The 27476-nt window shown below is 41.6% G+C and overlaps 1 protein-coding gene across 3 annotated transcripts in view; it reads right to left on the bottom strand.

The window, feature by feature from the left end:
* The window catches only part of SLAIN1 (SLAIN motif family member 1), a 58374-nt gene extending 32339 nt beyond the window's left edge, over nucleotides 1–26035 (bottom strand). For 2 of the 3 annotated variants that reach the window (XM_045201611.2, XM_045201616.2), the window contains exons 1-2: nucleotides 25201–26035; nucleotides 13390–13529 (exon numbers count right to left, since the gene is read on the bottom strand). In XM_045201611.2, the coding sequence (XP_045057546.2) occupies nucleotides 13390–13529; nucleotides 25201–25808 (748 nt within the window). In that variant the 5' untranslated portion in view covers nucleotides 25809–26035. Of the gene's footprint in view, nucleotides 1–13389; nucleotides 13530–25171 lie in introns of all 3 variants that reach the window. The other variant, XM_071220160.1, reaches the window with a different exon arrangement.
* Between the last annotated feature and the right edge of the window lie 1441 nt (nucleotides 26036–27476).

Here is a 27476-nt window from a genome sequence, read left to right as displayed (position 1 = left end):
TTCTTTCAGTAAGGGACACAATGCATGTGGCTTATATTCCAGTGGCAGAAAAAGCCTCTGACCCACTAATCTCAAAAGGTAGTAGAAAGCAAACATAAATTTAAGAGTTTTGACAAAAAAAAAAAAAAAAGACGCCTTTCTTGGGGTGCAGGAGGCCTAAAACTAACTCCTTTCTTTTTTGTTTTTCTTTTAAAGATATTATTTATTTATGTAGAGAGAGGGGAAGGGAGGGAGAAAGAGGGAGAGAAACATCAATGTGTGGTTGCCTCTCACGTGGCCCCCCACTGGGGACCTGGCCTGCAACCCAGGCATGTGCCGTGACTGGGAATCAAACCGGCAACCTTTTGGTTTGCAGCCCGAGCTCAATCCACGGAGCTACACCAGCCAAGGTTAAAACTAACTACTTTCATAATTTTATTATAATACCTGCACAAGGAAGAACATTAAACTATACATAAAAGTCTAAAACAGCCAGACTCACTTTCCAGGAGTTTTGTCTCAGAATTGGGAGGCAATTCATGAGCAGCGCATACAACTTTAAGGAGACAACCCCGGTAGCCGACTTCCCGCAGTGAAAAGATCAGACTGTTGGTACACACACTCTCCTTCCTGCCACCTCAGCTCTAGAATTTGACGGTTCTATGTTCTCATTGTCAAGGTTTACTGCTCTTCCGTTCCAGTCTACAATTGTGATTATGCCAATTTTAAATTGATCCTGAGATGGCACACCGCATGAACTCAGCTTTTCTGTGTTCCGATGCCGCCAGTATCACAAACGAGGAACTGGGTGCCGGAAAAGGACCAAGGGCACGAAAAGCCATCGTCAGCACCGCACCCTCACCACTGGGTGAAGAGCAGCCCAGGCCCGCAGCTCCCACTCGCTTTCTGCCCCCGTCTCTCCGGGCCTCTCCTGGGTCGTCTGGCTGGCCCATGTTCTCTGAACCTCATGGGTCTTTTCCCTTATACTTTTCCATCATCAAGATAGGGGCACAAAGGAAAATTTTCTAAATTTTTGCAGAACCAAAACCCCCTGCCATTTGATCCATAACTTATCACTTGCCTATGTACAAAATTATAGTTTGAAAATAACTTTCCTTCAAAACTTTGAAGAAAAATACTCATTTTTCGTCCAGCACCCAGTATTGCTTACGAAATGTCTGAGGTCTGCTTCCATTGTAGATAACCTCTTTCATCCTCTGAACATTTTTAGGATTTTCTCTTTACCTTTAGAAAATCTGAAATTCAACCAGCATGTCTAGGTGCAGGTCTTTTTTTCATCTATTCTACCTCATGCTGAGGACTTGCCTTTCTTCAGCTCAAATTTTCTTGTTATTGGTACTTTCTTCCTCCAATCTATGTGTTCCTGCTTCTAAAGCTGTTTAAAATGAGAAGTTCTGGAGCTGTCCTCTGTGTCCCCTCACCTCTCTAATTTTCTCTCTCTCTCTCTCTTTAGGAGATCCCTTGACTAAATCAGGAGAGCAGCTTGATTTTCAGCCCTGTTCATTTTTTAAGGGTTTCCAAGAAGTTAAAAGTGACTTAGAAATTATTCTACTGCTTATTTTCCCAGCAATCTGTTCTTGTTTTAAAAGCACATTACTGCCCTGGCCGGTGTGGCTCAGTTGGTTGGAACGTCATCCCACATACCAGAAGGCCACAGGTTCAATCCCCAGTCAGGGCACATGCCTGAGTTGCAGGCTTGGTCCCCGATCAGGATGTGTGTAAGAGGCAACTAATGGATGTTTCTCTCCTTTCTCTCCCTCCCTCCCTTCCCCTCTCTCTAAAATCAGTAAGCATGTCCTTGGTGAGGATTTAAAAAGTGTATTACTGTCCTCACTCTGAGCACATAATTTCTCTATACTCCTAGGTACTTACTTGTTACAAAGTCAGTTGCTGTTTATGTATGTATGTATTTTTTGCTGTTTTCCCAAAAAGCAAGTAAGATTTTGTTGCTGGTTTATATTTATGAGCAAAAACGAAGTTCATCTTGAGGTAACGAGCCTGCGTTTCCTCCACACCCACACAGGTATTACCCCCACGGGCCTCCGCCTTACGGGGAAAACTGACACCAGCATGACGTACAGGGTGGGTTAGTCCACAGCAAACTTGCCATAAGGCGCAGGGGCGGGCCACAGCGGAGCGGCTGAGGACCTCCGCAGTGCAAAGGAAGGAGGTCTTCATCCCAGGGGTGGGCTGCTTTAGAAGTCCATCTACCCCTCCTCCCCGCCCCTGCTCAGTCTAATGTGGCTCTCTGAAGTTGGCGAGAGCTCTGCTTCTCAGTCAGGGGTAGAGATCCCACACCTAGATCTCTCCTTAAAAGGAAAGGTGCCTCAGCCCCGGCCCGATGGCTCAGTTGGTCAGAGCATCGTGCCATACACCGAAAGGTTATGGCTTGATCCCCAGTCAGGGCATACACCTAGGTTGTGGGTTTGATCCCCAGTCAGGTCATTTATGGGAGGCAACTGATTGAAGTTTCTCTGCTCCCCACCCCCGCCACACACACCCCTTCCTCTCTCTCTAAATCAGTAAACATATCCTTGGGTGACGATTAAATAAAGAAATAGGCATCTCGTTTTATCCTCCAAACTAGACATCTCCACCCCTTGCAGCCATCGTCTGTGGCACATGCTAGCGGCTCCCACTGCTTAGCACATCCTTGTACTGACCAGCATTCCTTACCTAAAAATGACAATCACAGTCGATCATACAGCACGGACTACATACACACACATGCATACGAATACACAACGTGACCATAAATCTGAGTTTCCAAAGACATTTTACACCACACACACCACACATATGCGTGTGCACACACACACACATCCGTTCCTTGAAATACAATTTTACAGCTACGACAGTGGGAAAAATTAAACTCACAAATAGAAACTGACAAGAGCTCCAACTCAAATACATGAAACATGTTACTATATAAAATTTTAAAGCTCCATGTATTATAAATAAATGAGAATATAAAAGCCTGATGTATTATGGAGAGTTTGGCCACATTTTAAGCTACCACTTCTCACATTAAGTCACGCAAGAAATTCAGAATATTGCCCTGATTGGTGTAGCTCAGTTGGTTGAGTGTCATCCCACAAAGTGAAAGGTCACCAGTTCAATTCCTGGTCAGGGCACATGCCTGGGTTGTAGATTCGGTCCCCAGTTGGGGCACATATGAGAGGCAACCAATCGATGTTTCTCTCCCTTTCTTTCTCCTTCCCTTCCCCTAAGAAGGAAGGAAGGAAGGAAGGAGGGAGATAAGAAGAGAAGGAGGGAAGGAGGGAAGAAATTCAAAATATTATTGAGAAAAGCAGAAGAAAGTATTTCCAAGTTTATATAAATTAAAGAATCCCCCTAAAAATGCTAAAAGCCTAACTTTACTCACGTTCCAAAGAATTTCTAAAATCACTATTTCACTCTCCACATCTTTCCATATTTCAACAAAGGCTCAGCCACATAGGACAATTCAGGCAATACCCTGTAGCTTTCCTGTCTAGAATCATGTCATTTCTTTGCTTAAATCTATTCAAAGGCCTCCCAACCATCTTAAGATAAAGTCCAGAATCCTTAACTGCTCTGAAAAGCCTGTACACTTCTCTAGTTTCATTTAGAGCCACACAGTTCACGCTTTCTCCCTCCGCTAAACTCCCTCCACAGTAGTCTGCCAATTGCTCTCACATCATGAGTCTCATCCCAGCTCAGGGCCTTTGCACATGCTGTCCCTGTGCTCTGGACTGTTCTTCTGCCCCACCCCCATAGAGGCACCTGCTGATCTCTGCCTGACTCTCTGACATGTCATTCCTGGCCACAGCCCTCAGACTCAGGCACATTAGCATCGTGCTAGTTTAAGGGAAAGAGGAAAAAAAGAACAAGAGCTGCTATATTTACAATGTTTCTTGACTACACTGCATACTCCAAAACCAGAACGGAGTTTGTCTCATCACTGTACCATAGTGTGCAGCACCGGGCCTGCACCAGCAAGCACTGTGTACATTCACTTCATGATCTAGCATGGGAATCATCTTTGATCAAGGCCCGATACTGCAAGAAAGGGAAGTCTATAAATTCTTACATAAGCTGATGTACATGTACGTCCCAAATAACAGGCATGATCCGCCAGAATAAATTTTCACTGCCATGGAGGGAAATTTAATCAATCATCAGAGTAGCATACAAAAGCAGTAACAACTACTTTAGGAGAATCTCTATTGTTTTACTTTTCCTTATTGAGGTAGGTGACAAAGTAGCATGTCAATTATACATTCATTGTAACAAACATTACGCACTGTCACAAGATATTGCTTATTTTAATAAAACACCTTCCTAATCATGGTAAAAAGGCAAAATAAACACAACTACATTGAAATATATAAGATGGAAACTATAAATTTCATAGGAACACAATCTCAATTATTTGTTACTTTCTGTACTAAATATCATTTCCGATAGTGAAGCAAATGCACTGGGACTATAAGGAAGGTAAGAGCAAAGAAAATATGTGACGGAAGCCCACAGCCATGAAAATGTGTCTTTGATTTCCAGGGCGTGGGAATAATGGCAAATGTCAAGAGACTACGCCTCTACACAAACATTTCAGTGTGGTTCCAGATCCTCTTTCCGATGAGAAAGGGAATCCTTTATAAAGCTCGCCTAAAATGAACGGCACAGACTAAGTTTTAATTTTGTGTTCCAAATCTGACAGAGCACCTCAAGACTGGAAACATGAACTGATGAAGATAGCATCTCGGGCCACGCAAGGAGACACTGGACAGGCTCCAGGAGACAGACGCTTAGCAAGCTTCTTAACGTCTCCGTTCAATCTGCGGCTTTTACAAATGAAAAGGCCACCTTGGGAGCACGAATTAGTCAACAACTCTCCTCTTCACTGGCACTGGCTAAATTTAAAGAGAAACACTCCATCATAACAACCAAGACAAGAATGGAAACTGGTATCATATGAAGGTAAAAGACAGACTCAACGAAGTAACATCTACTCACATTGGCTGAGCACAATCCCAGAGGGAAGGAGAGACAGTCATAGGGGAACACGACCCAAGGCAGTGATTGTGCAGGGCTGCACTATGTGTGAAAGCTACACCCACACTCCTCCAATGTGACCTGTCCTGATTCAACGGTTATGGACATTCAAGGATCTTAAGGCAAGATAAGCTTTTATTGACTGGCCCCAAATTAACCGAGCCACATACTGGGTGTTTCAGATTACTCAGATACGCTTTTTGATCATTATTTGGTTATTTAACATCCCAGCCTCATGACCTGGACTTCAGCAAAGACTCCAGATTGTTAGTCTGGCTCCAATTTAGGATATCACGTGAGTTAGTGACATCCATGAAAGCTCTGTGGGTGTTTGTCACTTACATTCTAAAGGGGTAGGGAAAGTGGGGGAGAAAACAGAAAAGCACACCCGAAATGGAAAACATACAGAGCTGAGAAGCAACAGAAGAAACAGACTAACGAGGCTTTTCTTGAATAAACTTCACTCATAAAACTTTTCAGTTTGAGATTAACTCCAACAGATATCTTTATTTATAGGTAGAGAAAATAAATACCCGCTAAAGAAAAAAATTCTGGTAGTTTTCTATAAAGTATAAGTAGCTACACAAAGATGATTCCCTGTATTTTTGGTTTCATTTCTAAGTAAAGAACTGCATATTAGGGACCCTGGCCAGGTGGCTCAGTCAGTCAGAGTCCTCCCAATAGGCCAAGACTGTGGGTTTGATCCCCAGTCAGGGCATGTACAAGCATCAACCAATGAATCCACTAAATAAGCGGAACAACAAATCAATGTTTCTTTCTCTCTCTCTCCCCCTTCCTCTCTCTAAAATCAAATCAGTTTTAAAAATATAATTAAAAAAAATAACTGCAGCCCTGACTGGTGTTGCTCAGTGGGTTGGGGTCATCCTGCAAACCCCGAGGTCCCTGGATCAATTTCCGGTCAGGGCACAGGCCTGGGTGGCTGGCCAGGTCCCGGGTTGGGGGTGGGGCGTGTGAGAGGCAGCCAATCAATGTTTCCCCCTGGCACTGGCAGTCTCTCCCTCTTTTTCCCTCCCTTCCCATCTCTCTAAAAAAGTAACAAAATCTTTCAAAAATAAAATATAAAAGACCTGTATATCAGAAATGTGTCTCTATGTTCATAGCACTTCACATTTTTCAAAGTATGTAATTTCACATTTGACATTTCCTGAAATCTTTACAATAGCTCTGTGAAATCTGTTACATGTCCCCACTTACTAAGCAAAACACTAGAAACAAGTTGGTGTGCTCCTAATTACACAGTTAAGTAGGCCTGAGGCATTACGGGCACTAAGTCGAACTGCTAGATCAACAACTCTTCCACCACATCCGTTCACTCGATAATTAGCAGTCAGCACCTACAGTGTGATAGGAACTATTCTAGGCACTGGGAAGGGGAGAGCAATGAGCAAATCTCCACCCTCAGAACTAACATTTTAATGAGCACCACCACGTGGTATTTTTTTGGCTTGCCTACTCGGATGCCATTTACAACACCACATGTCCAATGACTTCCTTTGCTCTAGATTCTAAGGAACTGAAATGTAGTCAAATTAATAAATCACAAAAGATGAACATTCACAACTTAAAAAGCAATTCAAAATGAAGTTAAGGTATAGGTCCTTATCCTCAGGTGCTTCCAAATAGAAAATATCAAATGCTGTTAGGACCATTTTCAAAAGAGAAGAAACCACCAAGATATTGACTTTTGTCTAATACTGCATACTCAAATGAGGTTTCAGTGTTTGCGGGGTGGGGGGGGGGGCGGCGGTGGAAACTATCATTCAAGACTTTCTTAATAAATTTTAAACCAACAGGTTGCAGATTTAGAAGTACCAGAATATTTAACGCTCAGCAATTATTTTACTTTTAATGTTACTTTCTGTACACTATCCAAAAAAAAACCAAATACATTATTCAAATATATCAGGAAAGAGACCTAAAATTTAAGCCTTTACTATGTCTGCTTTGCAAATACCTTTATTTAATCTCTTACAACTCTATAAATATAAATGTACAGGGGGTTGAAAAAGCTTAAGTAATTTGCCTGTTTTGATTATTTGATACATAAGACTTTATACATTATGAAATTTGGAATTAAAAAACCAGTTTGGAAAAGGGAAAATAATTTTGGGATCCACAGTAAAGTTAATTTAGTTAATATTCAATTAATTTCCCTATGACAATTTAAGGGTATTAAACATATATACCACTCATCTGTAAGAACATATACTTCATACACCTTACACCAAAAATAACTCACTGACACACACACACACTTAACCAATTTGCAAAACTGTAGCTGTGAAGACAAAGCACTTCTCTTAGCGATACCTGAGAACAGTCACAACACCCGTACTATCTCCCTATAAAATTCAATCTTACAAGACACCACTTGCTTCCCCTCACTGTCTTCAGAAAAATAAGCTTTCGGAAGAGCAGGGTTTTAATAAGCCTGTTCTCACAACCTCAAGACCAAACACTTCACATACACTCTCCCATACCTTGCCAGCTTTTGTTATCTAGAGCCCCAGTCACAAAGTCGTCAGGTTCAGCATGAAGGCTCTCTGAGGACCTCCCAAACCAAAAATGGACGCAGCAAGCAGAGAGCCAGAGGTCCTTCCAGAAGTTATAATCCAGAAGAGCTCATCAGCAGCCACACCGCCAGAGACACCTCTGGGAGAAATGCTGCCATGTCTACCTACTGAAACCGAGCCCGACAAACCCTTACTGGGGTGTGTTCCTGCAGGGACCTGCTTCTCAAGCAGGAAGGAACTAACGTGTAACCAAGAAATCAGCAGAGGCCAGGTTCCTGGGGTCCAAGAGGGAGTAAGAAGAGGATGTAAGATCAAGGAGCCAGAGGGTATATTCAAGGTCCACCCACTAGATACGCCTGGGCTCCTCATAGCTATGGCCCCTCTCCACATGTTCTATGGGGAATTAATCTTTAATTTGAGTAATTTTTGCCCCAGCATCTTATCTGAAGCACAGGCTAACATGAAGGAGCACTGCCCTGTCCCCCTTGGTAAAAGAGCGTGTGAGACAGAGCAGGACAGGGTGGCTGGACCCTTTCTGTAAGTCTAACCCCTAATCGCTCCTTGTCATGGCAGTGGGCGGTCTTACCCAACAGTCTCTAAATGCGTGGAATGTATATGACCACTGATCATTCTGCAACGAAGCACAGTAAAATAAATAAAAACGATTATCTTACATTAAGCATTGTGAATGGGAAAGCAACGTTCCAAGCTGAGACTTCAGGTGACGCCCACCTGTCTTCTGGAAGAAGAAGATGGCTGGTAAGGAGAGTGGTGCAAAGACTCCACCTCAAAACCCAAACCGAAATGCTAACCGTAGGCACTGTGACACTGGGCTCAAAAAGAATTAAAAATTCACTTATTTTAGCAACAACACACATGACAGGCCAGGTGCCCTCCTAGCTGGTGTGTTCAACAAAACAAAGTCCCCGTCCTTGGCTATAAACTTATACACCAGTGAAGGGAAACAGAGCCGGTCTCAAAGAAAATGCTCAAAAATAGTTATTTCCTGAAAATGCTGATTGTTCAAGAGAGAAATGAAGTCTTAGGTAAAAAAGAAAATGCTGTATTAGAGAGTTACTTGAAACTTCCAAAATACAGAATGTGCACATTGTTCCAATAAAATATTTATGCTATGAGTAAAGTTTAAGTTAAAATTGTAATTTTAATGTATGTTAATTAGCTATCTTTGACAAAGGACCCCCTTAATAGGGAGCCAGTAAGAATTCTTCAATATAGAGGACTAAATACGAATGCTTGTCTATTCTCTTACAAACCCACACTAGAATGGCAGCTGAACTTAAAGTCTTATAAACCCAGATGGAAGACTGAATAGGAGAGGAGACCCTATCAGACTAAGTCAAGTCCTTTCACTCAGAAATTGAAAGACAGGTAAATACTAAGTAACAGATTGGGGTTTTAGCATTCACTGCTCCAAGGGCCCACAGTGGGGGATAAGCCTACAAGAACCAGGAAAGGTAGCAGCATTGAAGGTGGAAGGTGCAACATACGACAGAGGGGAGGAAGGATTCTATGGTGAAGCCAAAACAGGACAACTGTTTCAAAGTCTACTGGGAAAGCCCTCGGGCTCCCTCCCCTGCCCAGGCAGCTGCTCCTCTCCAGCTTTTCTCAAAGACAGGTTTCATTACTTAAACCAAAACAGAAAGCTGCCAGATTTAAGATACTTTACACAAGTAAGCGTACCGTACAAAACAAGAGGAGGCCGAGGTGAGAAGTCAGTACACACTAGAGGGTCAACTCAGTGAAGGCAGGGACTTAACATCTGTTTGGACCACTACTGTATCTCCATCACCATAATCCCTGGCACAAAGCAGGTACTTGATAAAAATGCAACAAAGCGGTTTAGAGGAAGGGTTTTTTAAATCTCCAAGAAAGTAGAACATCAAAAAAAAATCAAAAATAAAAGAACAGGAGAGAAAAGTAAAAAATGGGAACACAGATCCAGGAGATCTGACGCCTGACTAAAAGGAGTATCTGGAAAGAAAGAAAGAAAACTGGAGAGGGGAGAATTACAAAGAAAAACTGCTTGAAATTTTGCAAAGCTTAGGTTTCCAGGTTGCCGACTAATAGTCTAGCACAGAAATGAAATTTCAAAATATCAAGAAGAAAAGATTTTAAAATACCTGGGGTGATAATAAGAAAAAACGTCACAAGAATCAGAAACGAGAATGAAACGGGACTTCAAAAGCAAGCCTAAAGCTAAAATAGAATGGAAAAAATGCCTCCTAAACTCTGTTGGAAATGGTTTCTAACCTAGAACTCTATACCTAGTCCGAAAGACAATCAAGTACAAGAGTGAGGGTACAGTAAAGGCACTTTCAGACACGTGGGGTTCTCAAAGTTTACCTCCCACGTATCCTGTGTCCTCTCCTACTCCCCCCCCAAAAGCAACAGGACAACGTCTTCTATAAAAGAAGGAATATAAAGAAAAAAGAAGGCTGTGTCTCTAGGAAACAGGTGAAACAATGCTGAAGAGAGAACAGGAGAATTCCAAGGATGAGAGCAAAAGGAAGTCCCACCATGATGGCTGAGCAGGGGCCTGCAGAGACCTAGTCCGAGGGCACTGTCAGGGGGACTAGTTAAAAAAAAAAAAAAAAAAAAAAAAAAGGCTTGGTGGCTCTATATATCTAATCATACAAAAGATGATTCGTTTGGAAAGTTTGGGAATAAATTAACGACAAAGGCCAAAAATATCAAATAAGTGTGTTTTTACAATTAACTCTAGGAAAAACAGAAAGTTAGATGAAGAAACATAAAAATATTGTGTGGCTTAGATATGACTATTTCTATCATAATCGATATATCCTAAGATTAGTAAAAAGATACATGGGAGAATATTTAAAGACAAAGTATAAGGAGGGGCTGTTATAAAAAAATTAAGCCTTCACCATCCAAAGCAGAAACCAATGGATAATGTTTTAAATTGACAATTCAAGGGATAGCCATATAGGCATGGCATTTATAAATAGAGGCAAACAACAATATCAAAACAAATGGCTTCTGTTAAATAATTACATCTAGGTAATAAAATGGGCATGGGAGGATGGGGCAGGAATTTGCTATTTTTCTTATAGTACCCAGAAGACTAATACCTCCTAAACTATAGCCATATTGCTTTATAAAATATATATTTCAAAAAAGGTCATCCAATGAATAACCTAATCCACTGGGTTACTTATCTCATATTGGGATTATGGCTCTTTGGAACAAAAGCATTATTCTCACAGCAAGAGGATTTAATTTATATACAAATTTAGCAAAAGACTTAATTTTGGTTTTGAAATGCTAGTTCTCTGCTTAACATCTCTTATATGAAATTTAAATAAATTAAATCATGAATAAAACAGCAACTTATCAATTCATTTCCTCAGAATCTCACAATTCTGCTATAGCCCCCTGTCAACGAAAGTAAAATCAGATAATCAGGCACTTAGTCTAAAATCTCAAAAGCCACCACAATTAGGATTATCTTCATCCAATTTAACAAAAGCCTCTCCTCTTTTTTTAAATCAACTTCTATGCCAATGTGCCCTGTATGCAAATGAACTACAAGCAGGGGTCAGCAAAGGAGGCGTGAGGGCCCAAATCCAACCTGCCCCTATTTTTGTAACACCTACCAGCCAAGAATGGATTTCACATGTTTTAATCCTTAAAAAAAAAAAATAAAAAGGATATTAATTTGTAACACATGAAAAGAAAAAACCAGATGAAATTCAAATCTCAGTGTCTGCAGATAAAGATTTATTGAACACAGCCTTGTTCATTGACAGCTGCAGGTAGGGCTGCTCTGCAGTGATGGCAGAGGTTACGCGGCCTGCGAAGTCTGAACTACTACTATCTGGTCCCTTCCAGAAGAAGTGTGTTGACCCCTGAGCTAAAGAACGCTAGTTCTGGATTTCATTTGAATTTCTAAATAAAATTAAGCCAAATTCATATATTTAAGAAGTGTACATATAAAAAGTCCTTGAATCCAGGGGTGTTTGCATAAGAAACTTGGGGATGGTCTACACAACCTTGAAAGAGAGAAGTCCAGAGGGATTAAGTGGCTTGCTTAGGTCGCCCAGGAGAAAGGGTGCAGCGTTAGGACGGAATCTCCGGACTCTGAGACGGTAGTTCGCCCAGGGAAGCACCTGCTGCCAAAGTCTTAACCCAAATACTCCTTCGTTCCTATTCCGGTCTTCGACTTTCTATTACTAAATAACTGCTTTGACTTGAATCAGAATGTTAATAAAACAGGCTTTTTAGATTTGATCTTCCCCAAATATTTAAAACAGATTTCTTGTGAAATTTACTTATGATTGTGCCAAAAGAAAAAAAAAAAAAGCATAAGAGGATGCTGGGGCTAGGGCGAGTCCCTGTCATATGGGAGACCCAGGCCTGTCTTGGCTCTGCCCCCAGGGTTTCACTCTGGCCTCAGACTCCTCTGGATTTCTCTCAACTCCACTTTTCTCACCTCTAAAAGTAAGTATAGTACCTATCTCAGATGTGTGCTGAGACTGGATAGAATGAAGGCCATCAAAAACTTAATGTACTGACTGTCCCAGAATTAAGAGCTCAGGAAATGTTACCTATTAAACTTTGCCTTGTGGCCAAATACTGTATAATCGCTCATTACTCCTGAAGAGCCTCACAGGCAGCGTTGTCAAACTTCAGTGTCCATAAGAGCTACACTGGCGAGCCTGTCAGTACAGGTCCCCTCGGCCCTGCTCCCAGCTACACTGCATATTTAATCTGGAAGGGGCAGGGATCAGCATTTTCAAACTCGAGTGACATCTGGATGGGGCAGTCCGTGGAACAGAAACAGTGTCCTAGGTAACGAAAAAGACACTGCGAGGTGAGGAGGCAAGCAAAGCCCATCTACAGTATTTTGCCATGTATAATGCATACTTTTTGCCCAAATGTTTGAGGGAAAAATAAGGATGCACTTTATATGTGGGTAGTACTAATTCTGTATCTATAGAAATGTTTGTAATTCTTTTATTTACGCTTATGCATTGAAAGTGTAACTCTAGAAACCAATAATGATATCTGTATGGAAAAATAATATCCTAGAATATAATTAATCGGTTTTGTTTTTAAATATAAATAATTGAATTAAAAATTAATATGAAAGTTTTTTTCCCTAAAAGTTTAGGCCAAAAATGTGGGTGTACACTATACCCAGGAGTGCAATATACACGGCAAAATATGGTAAATGCTGCTTTAATTAAGTATAACCCTTAACCAGAATAGCAAGGAGCTAAGTACTACTCATTCCTTTTTACTGTTTTTCCTTTTATAACAGTCCAATTTTAATTTAAACTTTTGTTGAGCTCCATAAGTTAACTTATGTTATACACAATATAAGATTATTTCCCAATTTATAAAGGTTAGCACAACCAGTTATACATCCAGCTAAACATTTAAGGAACTTAAAATGGTCAGAACTCAGGTCCCAATGGAACCTCAGTTTTCTCTCTTGGAACTCAGCCACACAACCTTGTTACCATCCCCAGAGAATTTAAAACTGACCCATCATGCTTACGGGCTATTTACAAACAAAAAAGGGAAAACAAACAAAAATAATACGTATTCCTACTTTACAATACAAACTAAAACAAGCTAAAAATATGGCTGAAAACAAGCACGAAACTAAATTCATTGTCTATGAACCCCTGATGTGTAACACAGGTAAAGTGAACTGCATGCAACAGCCACGCCTCGGGGTGAGGCTTCTCCATGAAGTGTCTATTCCCAAACCAGCAACAACAGCGGACGCTGGCAAGAGCCCGAGAATGTGAACGTGCAGGCGTGCGACTACCTTGCTCCAGCCTGTGGCACAGGGAGCGCCTCGCTGCTTCCATCTCCGGAGTTGGGTTATCCAGGACGTGTCTGCACCACTGCAAAGGGCTCAGGGATTGCTCTGATGAGGAGAATGTCTTTGAAGAGCCAACGTACAACCTTTAAGAGAGAAATCTACATTATAGGTATTATATAGGTTTATAGAGATTACCGGTCTTCTAGAGAAAAATAACATGTATTTAACAATTTCTACCAAAACAGAACTCACATTTGATTAGTTGAAATACCAGAATTACTTTAACAGGCAAACATCCCCAAGTAGAATTTGACACTTTCTGTAGCTTAGTGGGAAAGATTCCAAAAAACTATGGAAGTGTGTCTGAGAGACAGAGATTGGAGGCTTTCGGTAATGATCTAATCTTGAACAGATACCATGATGACCTGACCACCTCACTTACATTTCTAGAAATGAACATTCTCATCTTCTTGGCTACAGAATCTTACATGAACTTGGGCTAATGTATGTAAACATGACATGGCAAACAAATCTTATGTGCTTTTTAAAATTGAAAGTCAGATGTTCATTAATTTTCTCAACATTCAAGTAATCAGATATTTCTATCGTCAAAGTCTATAGTAAATTTGGTAAGTGTTTGTTTCTCATTAAAGCCAAACAAGCAGCTTTGAAAGATATGTTTTAGGAAGAACTGACTTCCAGCATCAATCCCATCACATACTAACAGGTAGGATTCAAAATAACCACAAGGCACTGTAAGTTAAAACACAGATACCCACCCTGGCTGGTGTGCCTCAGTGGACTGAGTGCCAGCCTGGGAACCAAAGGGTCACTGGTTCAATTCCCAGTCAGGGCACATGCCTGGGCTGCAGGCCAGGTCCCCAGCTGGGGACATACATGCCACATGCTAGAGACAACCACACATTGATGTTTCTCTCCCTCTCTTTCTCCCTCCTTTCCCCTCTCTCTAAAAATATATTTTTTTAAAAAACATAGATTTCCTTTCATTGATATATGGTTCTAAGATAAATTATAGAATTTCAGTGACAGGGTTATACAAAAAGGCTTATCTTGGGGATTAACCAACAGTTAAGTAAAAAAAAAGGGAAAAAAATTATAATCACTGGCTCCAGTAATTGACCTTACTTTTATAAAGCTGTATTCTAATTACAAATCTCATTAGAGTAATGCTCCTTCAACAAAGTTACCATAATTCTGGTGGGTGCACTTTCTTGAAATCACATACTCCGTTATTCACTCTTTCACTGTTTATAGTCAGGAGTCCCAACTATTAGGGTAATTTATCAGTTATCCGAGACGGTTGGGGAACGCATTATTCTTCAGTAAATTATTTTAAGTCAGGGGCTGGCAAATTTTTTTCTGTAAAGGGCCAGCTATTAAGTATTTAGGCTTTGTGGGCCACAGTCTCTGCCACAACCACTCAACTCTACTATTGCCCCCCCAAAACACCACAGATGATTTGTAAATGAGTAAGTTCCCATAAACTTTACCTATAGACATTAAAAGTTGAATTTCCTATAATTTCATGTCATGAAACAGTATTCTTTTGATCTTTCCAATCATTTAATAATATTTAAAAAACCTAGCTGACCAGACATACAAACTAGGCCCAATGTATCCAAAGGATACAATTTGCTAACTCCTGTTGCAGATGAAGATTCTAAAATATCCATTAGTCCTCGTAATAGTAATCTTAATATAGCATCACTCCCTGAGAGTGTGGACATAGTCCTGCCTTCATCAAGAGTATATTGATACTTAAAAATTTATATTCCTGGGCCCCACCTTGGTCTACTAGGACAAGATTATCACCTACCTATGTAGATCCGTCCATTTCATCCCACCCTGCTGAAGGCCCCCTGAACTGTCCATTACTAGGTAGGTAGCTCTAGACCCTCAAGGGAAGGTTAGTCTAGGCCAGTTGTTCCCAATCTGTGATGCATCAAAATCTCTTAGAGGGTTTGTTGAAACAAAAACTTCAAACACCTGATTACAGGCAGGTCTAAGCTACCTGATTCAGGTTTGGGGTGGGGGGGTTCAAAGAACATGGATGTCTAAAAAATTCCCAAGTGATGCCGACACTGCTGTCTGGAGACCACACCTGAGGACGGATGCCCTGGGCTGAGCCAATCCTGGTAATCCCATTCTTTCTGTCTGCCCAGTGCCTGGTTTGGGCCAACCTGGACACAATCCTAACCAATAAACACTCAGGAGAAAAATTCTGATGTAGGCAAGTTTCCCCTCATCTTTAATGGACTCACAAAAGACCCAAGTATATGCTCCCTACAACATACACACTTTAAATGTAAACACATAGGTTAAAAGTGAAAGGATGGAAAATTATTTTTTTTAAAAAACTACCTACAAGAAAAATCCAGAACCAGAATGTTTCAACACTGAACTCTACTAAATATTTAAAGCACACCAATTCTTCACAAATGCTTCCCGAAAAACAGAAGAGGAAGAAACACATCCGAAGACATCGTATGATACCAGTGCTACTGACAAAAAAAACCCAGACAGACATTTACCAGGAAAGGAATTAAAGATCAATATCCCCCATGAACATAGACGCGAAAAGTCTAAATATTTTAGCAAAATGAATCCAACCATACATAAAAAAGTATACTGCATCATTACCAAGTGGAGTTTATCCCAGGAATAAAACATTGGCTTACCATTCAAACATCAGTGTAACTTATTATACATGCTAAAATAGAATACAATACTCTCAATGGACAAAGAATAAAGCATATTGCACCAGTTCGCCAACAAATTAGGACACAAGGAAACATCATCCATCTCACTAAAACGCATCTGCACAAGCAGCATCCGCAACAGTGACAGACTATGAGTGCTTTTCCCCTGAAGCAGCAACAAGGCAACGACTGGACCTTCCAGCCGGGGCCATTGGGCAATAAACAAAACAGGCACACTGGAAGGAAAGAAGTCAGTCTGTCTTCATTCACAGATGACATGATAATCTATGTAAAAAATCTGAGGAATCTACAAAAAAAAAGAAAAAAAGATACCAGAAAAGGGAGTTTTCAAGCAAGATTGTAAGATACCAGATCAATGTATAACAGTTAATTGTGTTTTTATGTATTAGCAAAAATGAGTGTTTTTGAAATTTCTCTTTCCATTTATAATAGCATTAAAAAAACCCAAAATGCCTAAGGATAAATCTGACTAAAGATGTCAAGGTCTATACACTGAAAACTACAAAATATTCTAAAAAAAATTAAAGAAGATAGAAATAGACAATATTCATGGGTCAGGAGATTAAATATCATTAAGATGACAATTATTTCTAAATTGCTCTATTTAACAAAATCCCAATCAAAATCTCAGCAGGCTTTTTGTAGAAATGTAAAAGCTGCTTCTAAATTTCACATGGAAATGCAAAGATCCTAAACAGTCAAAACAACAAAATGGGAGAGCTGCTACTGACGGAGACTCATTTCAAAGCTGTAACAACAGTTTTATGTGGCACAAAGTTAAATAGATCAGTGGGCAAAAAGAGATGGTCCAGAAACAGAACTACACATTTAGGGAATGCTGATTCTTGGCACATGACAAAGACAATCAATGAGGAAAAGATAGCCTCTTGAACAAATGGGGCTAGAACAAATGGATAGCCATATGCAAAAGGTAAACTTGGGTCTATACTTCCCACAATACCCAAAGTTAACACAAAACAGATGAGACAAAAATGTAAAACCTGAAACTACTAAATTTTTAGAAGAAACCACAGGCAAAAGTCTTTGTATCTATGGGTTGGCAAATACTTCTTAGACACAATTTCTTATACCAAAAGCATAATCCATAAAAAAGAATTATCAATTGAACTTCATCAAAGTTAGAACTTTTCTCTTTGAAAAACACTATTAAGAGAATGAATGATGAACCACAGATTGGAAGAAAACATTTGCAAATCATGAATCTTATAAAAGAACTTGTATGTATTGTAGAATATATATGTGTGTGTATATGTGTGTGTATATCTGTACACTAGATATATATTCTATTGTATGTTCTGCAAACAATAATAAGCAACCCACTTTTTTTAAGTGAACAACAAAAGATTTGAGCAAACATTTCACCAAAGAAAATCTATGGATGGCAAACAGAAAATATGCTCGTCATTGACCAACAGGGAATTGTACAACCAGAACAATGAGAAACCACCACACATCTATCAGAGCGGCTACAATTTAAAAGACCGGCAGCAGCACATTTTGGTGAGGGTGTGGAGCAAATGAAACTCATACGCTGCTGGCAGAAATAGAAAATGGCATAACCACTTGAGAAAAGATCACAGCAGCTTCTTTAAAAGTTAACATACACCTACTCTCTGTTCCAGCCATTCAAAAGTCATTAAATATTTAGCCTAAAGACACGAATGCATGAGTCCGTAACAAAGACTTAGTTGTAAGAGCCAAACATTGAAAACAATCCAAGTGTTCATTAGAAGATGAATAGATAAACAAGTTCATTGTTACGGCCATACAATCAAATAGCTCCCACAACGAAAAGGAATGAACTATTGATTCATGTAACAACACAGATGAATTTCAAAATAATTATCTTGATTGTAAGAAGCCAGACCAACACAAATAAATGAAAAAGAGTACATAATATATGATTTTATTGTTCTAATAGTATAGAAAACGCAAACTAATCTGGACGGGAAGAAAACCGATCACAGGTCGCTGGGCTGGAGGCAGGCAGGATGAGGGAAGGGGACACAAAGGGCCACCAGGAAGCCGGGAGCACAGGGAGCACAGCCACTATGTGGATGGTGGTGCCAGTTCCACGGGTGGATGGGTGCACATGTCAAAGCCTCTCAAATAGTACATTTCAAATATGCACAGTTTATAGTTCACTTCTACCTTAATAAAGTTTAAAACAAAAGTGACAAGATAGGAACTTCCCTTCAGCGTTCTTAAGACTTGAGACTCAAGCTGCCATCTAGCACACAGGTGAGTCAGAGACAGAGGTGCCAGAGGCCTGACATAAATGAGCCAATAAAGTAGTCAAGTGAGAACTTCCTCATCTTTAGACTTTAATAAAGTCCCCTCCTGTTTAATACACGTGCATAGCATGGCACTGTCTGAGCCTTTGCTTCCTCTCAAACCGCTCTCAGCTGCCATGTGAAGCTGCCATCTGAAGCTCGGTTCTGCCCACCGCCTCCAGCACCACGAGGGCAACTGCTAGTATCTGCTACAAAGGGTATTGAAGAGAAACAGTTTCTTCTGCCCCTGCAGAAACAAAACATCCAATAAGTGAGTTTGGAAAACCAAACTGAAGTAGTCTGCCAGAAGCAAAACAAAGACACAGATTTACAACTGGAGATAAGAAAAGTTCTTATTGGAGATAAGACTGAGTTCTAGAGTGAAAGCACCAACAAATGTCCGATACAATGAATGAACAGAGAACTCCATACTAAGTAAGGTATACTGTGACATACTAATGTGCCACTGGAGAACACTAGAGATAAAGAAATCTGAAGAAAAAGTCAGTTATCCAAACTACAGTGTACTTCAATATCCAGAAAATAATAAAAATTCAAATGAAATAGAACAATGCCTTCAAACATGAAGGGAAATGACTGACTCGGTCTTTTATACCCAGCCCAACTATGAATCCTGTCCAAGGAGCGAATGCAGACATTTTCAGATACGCAGGATTTCACAGTGCCCTTCTCAGACATGTGCCCCACCTACAAAAACAAACAAAATAGAAGACAAAGAAGTTAAGAAATAGGAGATCCGAGATAGGCAAAGACCCTAAGGAACTCCCTTGACAATAGCACTGGCCATCCAGCCTAAGGAGCAAACAGTAACGACCAGAGCAATGGGCTTGGGGCTCCAGAAGGAATGGCACTATAAAATACATTTTTAAAGACAGGTGTAAGAGATTATCAATGTGTTTGGCCTCATGGCTCAAGTAGTGTTTGGATAAATAGTAATAGGAGATCAAAGAAAGTGAAGGGGCAGGAGGGGAAGAGAGACCATTATTAACTCTCAGAGGAAGGAAGGGATTAGAGAAAATAAATGTAACACAGTAACAGGGCTCAGCTAATAATAGTTACAATCATAATGTAGGCCTTACAATGATTTAATACAAAAATTATGAAAAAGATAAGGGAAAGGAGACAAGATGGCTTGGGAGTGAGGGGAAGAGAGCTTAGTCTTCACTTTCCAAAGTAAGTCTACAGGTGTCTAAGTTCATATTGGGAAAAGACTATTGAGAAATAACAAAAGAAACAGCTAGAGGATTGTAAAGCGATGCCTGTGTGGAAGGCTCGGAGGCAGGAAAGCGCAGAGGACTGCTGCTGTCTGTAGTAAGTGCTATAGATGAGTTTGTGAACTATGTACATCCTGTTTATTACATTACTTTGATAAAACTTTTGAAGCACGTTGCAAATATATGGTATTAAGACAAGTGATTATTTTCAGAGTCAGTATCTAAACAACGTACCTCAGACAGCCTCAAGCCTACTATTTCTATGGCTAAGACCCGCAGCCAAATTTAAATAAAGAAAGAAGGCTGTTAGATCATGTAGCTACAAACTCCTTGAGTACAACATATCTCTAAAATTTGATAAGCAAAGAAAAACCACCTTTTTCTCATAAATGGTTCCAAACTTCTAAAAAGGCATTAGTCACCTTATGCATTATCATTACAATGCCAGTGACATTTACAATATCCTATTCTGCCAGCATTAGTACAACATACTGTACTTCCTAGTGATTTACAAACCACTCTTTCCACTTCTATAGCTTAACTTGTGGTGTGTTAGAATCTGGCAAGAATATCTGAACTGCCCCACTCTGATTTTCTTTAACTATTCTCCAAAACCTTCCAAAGCACATGACTAGAAGCTCATCCTTCTCACAGAATCTCTTCTTTTCCATACAGTGCACATTCCGAACCCCCTTAATGCAGCTGCTAACAATGGGAGGTCAGAAATAACGCCAAGCCCACATAATCACCCTGAATATTTCCAATGAAGTATGACGGCAGTCTAGAAAAAGTATCAATTGTTCTCAAGGAAACGTTTTGTTCTAAAGTCATCCTTCTGCAGATGAAACAAAAACAAATGATTAGCCATATCTATCTATACATATGTATATTATACACACACCTGTCACTAAAAAGTAATATGTAACAATTTTCAACTAATTTTAAGTGACTTCAATCACCGCAGGTCTTATTTTAAGGGATGCTAAAACATCAGCACTAATAAGCAAAATCAATCACTCTCTAGTCAAATTAAACAACGTTCAATTAACTAGCACCTGCCTAGGGTCAAACTGGCCAGCCATTGCAAAAGAAACTTCACCACCGCTAAGCTATTACAAGGATACAGGAAGTCCAAATTTCAGTTACGGAACTGTCCTATAGCAGACTCTCCCCTCTCCTCCACAGTTAGATCTAACCTTCTAGTTCTGGGTCTCCCTGCGGTGTTTCAAAGTTACCCATTTTAAAGACACATCAGCTCATACTTCACTCAATTCCTTCGGCTCCTAGAAAACACTGCTGTTTTCAATTAGCATTGTCAGAAAGTGAAGCACCCTCTGGTCTTTTCACTGAAAATCAATTATGCAAAAGAGCAGTTTAGGTGGTCTAATTCAGCTGTGCCATATGCACAGTACAAGGTGTTCAACAGCTCTGATGAAGAATTGGCAAGGACTTCAGCCAGCTGTCCAGGGTCTCGGTGTTACACATGGAAGATGCATATTCATTCATTAAATTTTCTTTAATTTGTAAACATCCATTTTTTCTTATAGAATTATGAACTTTCTTCCTGTCCTTCCCAGTTGGGCAGGTTTAAAATCCCTGCCACCTCCCTTCACACAAGCTTCAATATTCTGCTAATTGCCACTCCACTAAAATAAAGGTCTCCTTATATAACTGCATTTTATATATTATCTGGCATGGTTTTATCTTGGTACCTTCTGAACACAGACTTGGCTTCCTGGCTGAGGTGTGCAAGACCTGACTTTCCCTGATGCAACATACACACTATCTTGACAGAGCTGTGCTTTCCCACCTTTTTTCTACAAGTCCATTTTGTTTACAAACAGTATAAATTGGAGTTTTTCTAACTTTGACCACAATGCAAAAATACATTTACTATTGCAACCTGGGTCACACACAGGTGAAACTAAGTTTACCCAAGACAAGTTTGTGCTGTAAGATATAATGCACTCTGACTTTTAAATCTGCACTTCATCTGTTAGAAAAGAAAATGTTGATCAATCCACTAAGCAAACTTTACAGCCCACCAATGGGCTATAAAAAGGGGTCACATCAAAGCTAAGGAAAAACATTAAGTGGTGTAAACACTTCTGAACCTGTGTAGACAATCTGGATTTTGGTCTTAATTCTTTCACTAAGTAACTGAGGTGCTTACACAAGTCATTTCACCTGGGAACTCCAGGCCCTATCAGTGAAATAAGGAAGCTGAAGTATCAATTCCATAGGGTTATGGCAACTGGACTTAAGAATTAAGGCCCTGGAACCGCAATCAACTTCAATTTTCTGACACATTTGATTCTGGCAGCACTGTGCTAAGATAACCAGGTTATATTTTGGCCAAATAAATACTTTAAGTCCAATTGAGGTAAGAAATAAGACAATTGTTTTGTTTCAAAGCTTTTCATCAAAATGAAAAGCAAAACACATCATTCATCTAACACCAAAAGTGTTTTGTTTTGTTATAGATAGAAGATACTTATAGGTTAAATAATTGTTTGAAAAAAGACCTAAGAGACCTTCTAGATCATTCATTAACCAATGAAGTATCATCAAGCAAATACTGACTCTCCAAATTCACTGCCTTTCCTCATTGTTCTTGAGCCAAGTGTTGTCTAGGTTGTTACTAAGAGGTGAATAGTTACAGTCTAAGATTTTATTAGAAAAAATAGACTTACATGATAGAACGTCTAAAATGTTCAATGACTAATCTACATTTGTGAACTTTTTCCCTGAAGACAGGACATCTTAGCGGGAAGTACTATTCTAAATAAATTATCAAATATCAGTTTTAACTCACTAGGATAAAATCATGACAAAAATACATGAAAAATTGTGGGTAACAGTTAATAGTAACTTGGTCCTTAACACTGTAACACTAATGTAATTCTCACAGGGAGACAAAGATATCCAAGATAGTTTAATAAAAGTATAAAAAAACTGATGTATATATTTGCGTACTAATTTGTATAGTTACATTTTTATCTTAAAGGACCTACAGAATGTTAACAGGGTTAACTGCATCATGAGGATAAGAGGAAAACACAACTTTATACTCACTTCTGTGCTTTGTCTTCTTTTAAACAAAAAAGCTTATTTTTAACTATTTTTAAAATAATCAGGTACAAATTATCCACGACAGTTGTTTCCCAGGAAACAATAAGCTGCCTTCCTACAAACATACCAGGGGATCCAAGTGGAAAGGACCCTGTTTGTGAGACCACAAAACGGGGACACACAGTTTGCAGAGAGGAGGAACTTCACAGGCTGTGCAAGGGTTAACAAGCGGGTGAAACCTGGTGGTTACTTGTTCATCAATAAGCCAAAATGTTGCACTATAAAAATAGCTCAATGCATAAAATGCTATGACAGGAAGTTTTCTGTAAGTCAAGCGATCTTAAAAAATGTGTAAGTCCATCCCACTAAGACTAATAAGCCCTCCCTGTTTTTCCACCTGGGATTCTATTCCTAGGTTTGTTTTGAGAAAGAAGCCGGACTCTATAAATACTGTGCCATTTGCCTGTAGAAACATCAGTGAAGTGTCGAGGCAATGATTTATTCTTGCACCTATGTACTTGATGAGTAAAATTAGCAGAACCTGCTACAATTTGGCTTTGCTTCAAACCATGTAACAAGTGCCAATGGGCTACTCCAACTAAGTAGGTGATTTTTTAAAAGTTATTTCAACGCTATTTTGATTAAAAATAAAGACAAAAGAAAAGTCTAGGTATCAAATACTAGCAATAGTTGGATGATAACTAAATATGGTAGAAGTTCATTCAAAAAAGAAAATATTAAAACTATACAGCTATGTACGTACTATCACCAATCTAATATACTTATAAAATAGTAATAGTATCCTAATAGGTTAAACACTAATATTGTAAAGCACAGAATTGATTTCCATAAAAATACAAACACGTTTTCTTCATTACTCAAGTGAACATCTTCACAAAGGGCCCGGGGGGAGGGTAAACCAATCTAAAACACTATGAGAGTGGTGTCCGGGCCTGTAGTTAGTGACTGCCTGAGAACCACCAGCACAGCGTTTTCCAGGACCACACTCAGGCTGAAACAGATTACCATACAGCCTGCCTTCCACAAAAATAAAGGGGTAGCTTCCAAAAGAATGGCTTAAAGTTCCAGTAAGTGGTAAGTTGTTTTGCTTTTTACAACCTGAGCTAACAAGCTCAACAAGGAGGATGTACTAACAAGGAGGATGAATGCCTCACGTGTAAACATGCTCCACGCATTCTGATTCTCAGAATCAAACCAATTAGTTCATGTGCTTTCCAGTCAGAGTCCTCTGGTGAGAGTGTACGGGGGAAAGGAACAGCACCATTCCCAACAGGAAACCAGTAACGTTCGCCATGTCCCTTTCCCTCCTGTGCAATCACGCAACACCAACATGAAGGAAGTAAGGATAACCCAGCTTGCAAAAATAGGGAGGGTCCTCAACTAAAGAACCCAAGATGCAAGAGGGACTGCATGTATTCTTGTCACTGCTATGCAGAGTTGAGTGCTGTTCATTTCCCCTCCCCCCCAAGAACCTAAATGCCATCCTATCTGAAGCTTCTACTCACCTGACCATACCCCACTACCTCTAATGACTGAAGAAACATTATTACTCCATAAGCAAGTAGCATGAATAAATAATGAAAGAATTAGAACTCCCTCCAAAATTACTCATTGATGGAAATTAGAAAGAACTAACCAGATTTCAACCGAATAAATGCTGCCAGCCTCAAATTTTCTGATAACTTAAAGTTTCTGGAAAAATGAAAAGTTCCTCTCATCTCATTTTTTTTTTCAATCACCAGTTTAATTTTAAAACTGGTTCCTAGGAAATAAAGAGTGCTTTCAGCTGCCCACTCCATTACCTGAAAAGCCCCCAATTTTGATAACATTACAGACAGCAAAGCCAGTGAGTGGGGTCAGCACATTAAAAAAAAAAAAAAAAAAGTGAAGAGTCTGCAATGAGAAGCTATCGATGAAAACGCAGGGCATGAGGACGCAGGACCGCACAACTCAAAGTGCAAGATCGAATCTCTACGGAGAGATCCATCACTAGGCAGCGTGGTTTGCCCCGGGAGGTGGGTCCACGAGCAAATCCCGTCCAGCGTTCATTTGGGAGGAAAGAGCGGAAACGCAGACTGAAGCCAACCTCTATCCATCCCTGGTCACTACCAAAAAAGACTGGGAAGAAGAGCACCGAGTTACACAAAGACAAGATAGCATGGAATTTTCACTTAATGCTATCAAGGAGCTTGGGACCCAATAATGAGGAGAGAGCAGAGTACAGGAGATGCAGGGGACCAGTTCACCCCCAATCCAGTCAGCCCGAGCTGTTAGAAGCAGGTTTCCGCCCTCATTAAGCCTCTCCGCTCAGCGCCCAACTCTGCACCTGCCAAAGGTCACCACGTCCGGGGGCAAGGGAGAGCCCCCCCCCTTTTCCTGCCCGAGCCCGCCCGCCGTCCCCGGGGCCTCCATGGTCAGGGACCTAGAGCAGGGAGCGGAGCTCGGCAATACCAGGTGTAGTGGTCCTCGTCCCTCCAGGCGGCCAGGCTCTCCAGGTCCAGCGGCTCCACCTCGTCCAGCAGCGTGGGGGGCGGCGAGGGCAGCGCGGGGGGTCCCCCAGGAGGCGTTCCCGCGCCCCCCGGATCCGGCCCCCCGCCGCCCGCGCCAAAGAAGCCGGAGGCCGGCTTGAAGTAGACGAAAGGCGCCTCGGGGGGCTGCGCCAGGCTGCAGAGAAGGGAGGGCGCCGGGCTGGGCAGGCAGTAGGTCCCCGGGTACGCGGGACTGGTGCCGGCGCTGCCACTGCCGCTGCCCGCGGTGCCCAGCGCCAGCCCGAGCCCTAGGCCCCCGGAGGCGGAGGCGGTGGCCGGGGGGCTCCGCGGCCCCAAGGGGCTGCAGGCCCCGGCGGGGGGCGGCGGGGCGGGCTGCGGCGGCGGCAGCAGCAGCAGGTGCGGCGCGGCCGCCGCACTGGCCGCTCGGCTTCGCAGCTGCTCGTTCTGCTTCTCCAGCTTGCGCACGAGCTCCTGCAGCTTCTTCACCTCCAGCTCCGCGTTCACCACCGGCCCGGAGCCTGCTCCGGAGCCGCCCCCCGCCGAGGCGCATTTCACCTGCTCCGCCATCATCCTGGGCCCCGAAGGCGCCGCGGCCGCCAAGGGCTGCGCACCGACGTGCGGGCTCCTCTGGCCGCGGGGAGGCTACCGCTCCTTCCCTGCTTCCCCGGCCCGGAGGGCTGACCACGCTGGGGCTGAGGTCGAGTTAGATGCTCGCATCAGCACCAGGGCCCAGCCTCCGGCCGAAGGAGCCGCGGCAGAACAGTTCTGCACATGCTCAGAGCGCCTCCCCAGTCCCCTGGGCGCCGAGGCGGCTCCGGGTTTTAGCCGCGGCCCCAGGGCGGGGCGGGGCGCGGGAGCCTAGTGGGCGGGGCCTGGGTGGAGGCAGGCCTAGGGGTGCGTTGCTACAAAGGGGCGGGGCACCCGCCCCGCCCATGCTACCTAATCCCAGGTGCCTGATTGGACCTTGCCGGAACTTTCCCGCCAAGGGCTCATCCTCCCGCAGCTGCGGAAAATGCCCACTGCACGGGTCTCCAGGCCCGGGCTGGGGCTCCCCAGAGGCTGCTACTGCAGGTCCCGTCAGCCTGGGAGAAACTCACCTTGCGCCCCTTCCAGGAACACTCCTAAGCTTAACACGTTCTCTGCTAGCTGATGAAACCCATAGAAAACCAAAAGTCAAGGGAACGTTATCCTAAGAACCAAAAAGTAAATGCAGGGAACAGAAAGACTTTGAAACAAAGCTATCAATCCAATAACTGGTGATGCAGAAGCAAAATGGTGGGAGAGAGGAGGCTGAGGAGAAAGAAGAAATCCCCGTCACTGAGACAGGGAAAGGGGCCAGTGGCTAACGAGCCAATGTTCACTTCAGTTTATTCAAAAATACTCTAGTTTATACTATTCTATACCACCAGAGTTTGCCCCAATAAAACGATCACTTTTCCATACTATGTATGTACCAATACATTCATTAAACAAAAGACTTTGAGCACCGAACTTTGTGCCTGACACCTTTCTAGGACTTGGCCGTGCAAGCAGTGGGTAAAACAAACACAAGTCATTATGGGAGACACATGAGTAAAATTGTGTAGGGCTCCACCCGTTAAATAATTTATAAGCTATTGAAGTCAGACTTGCTGGGGGACCAAAGAAAAACAGAAAACCTGGGAACTCTACCCCCAAGCCCCTCATTTCACCTGCAAACTTGTTTGTTACACCTTGTGGAAAACAGCAAATCTGCTCTAAGATGGGGGAGGAGGGGCTTTTAAGTAGAAGAGTTGAATCCAAATTTGTTCATTACTACTGACTTAGAATTTTGAATGTGAACACAGTCAGAAGGGAGTCTTAGACTTTATTCTGAGAAAAGTCCACACGACTGTTTCTCATCCTCAGATGATACAGTATCTAGTGAAAGGCCCTGCTCAGGAACCTCACATACCGCTCTTTGTGACAATGTACTGCATGGCTCCGGAACTGCTAGCCCATTGTATCAGTTGGTTTTAAATATGGCTCAGTGCCTACCTGCTTCGAAACACTTGTGTCTTCTCAGCTGTCAGTCTGTATCTCTAGCTTCTGTGTGAAGTGGGTGTTCTGTACTTAAATTACCTGGTGAGAGCTTCAATAAATTAAGTCAGTATGTGTGATAACTACACTGACCCTCCCTTCCAGCTTGCTAGACCACCAACTAACCACCTGTATCACCCATTACCTTTCCAAGTTTCCGTCTATCTTTTGGATATTCTG

The sequence above is a fragment of the Desmodus rotundus genome, chromosome 13 (assembly GCF_022682495.2).
Source record: "Desmodus rotundus isolate HL8 chromosome 13, HLdesRot8A.1, whole genome shotgun sequence".
Taxonomy (NCBI): Eukaryota; Metazoa; Chordata; class Mammalia; order Chiroptera; family Phyllostomidae; genus Desmodus; species Desmodus rotundus.
This window is presented reverse-complemented; position numbering and strand designations above follow the sequence as displayed.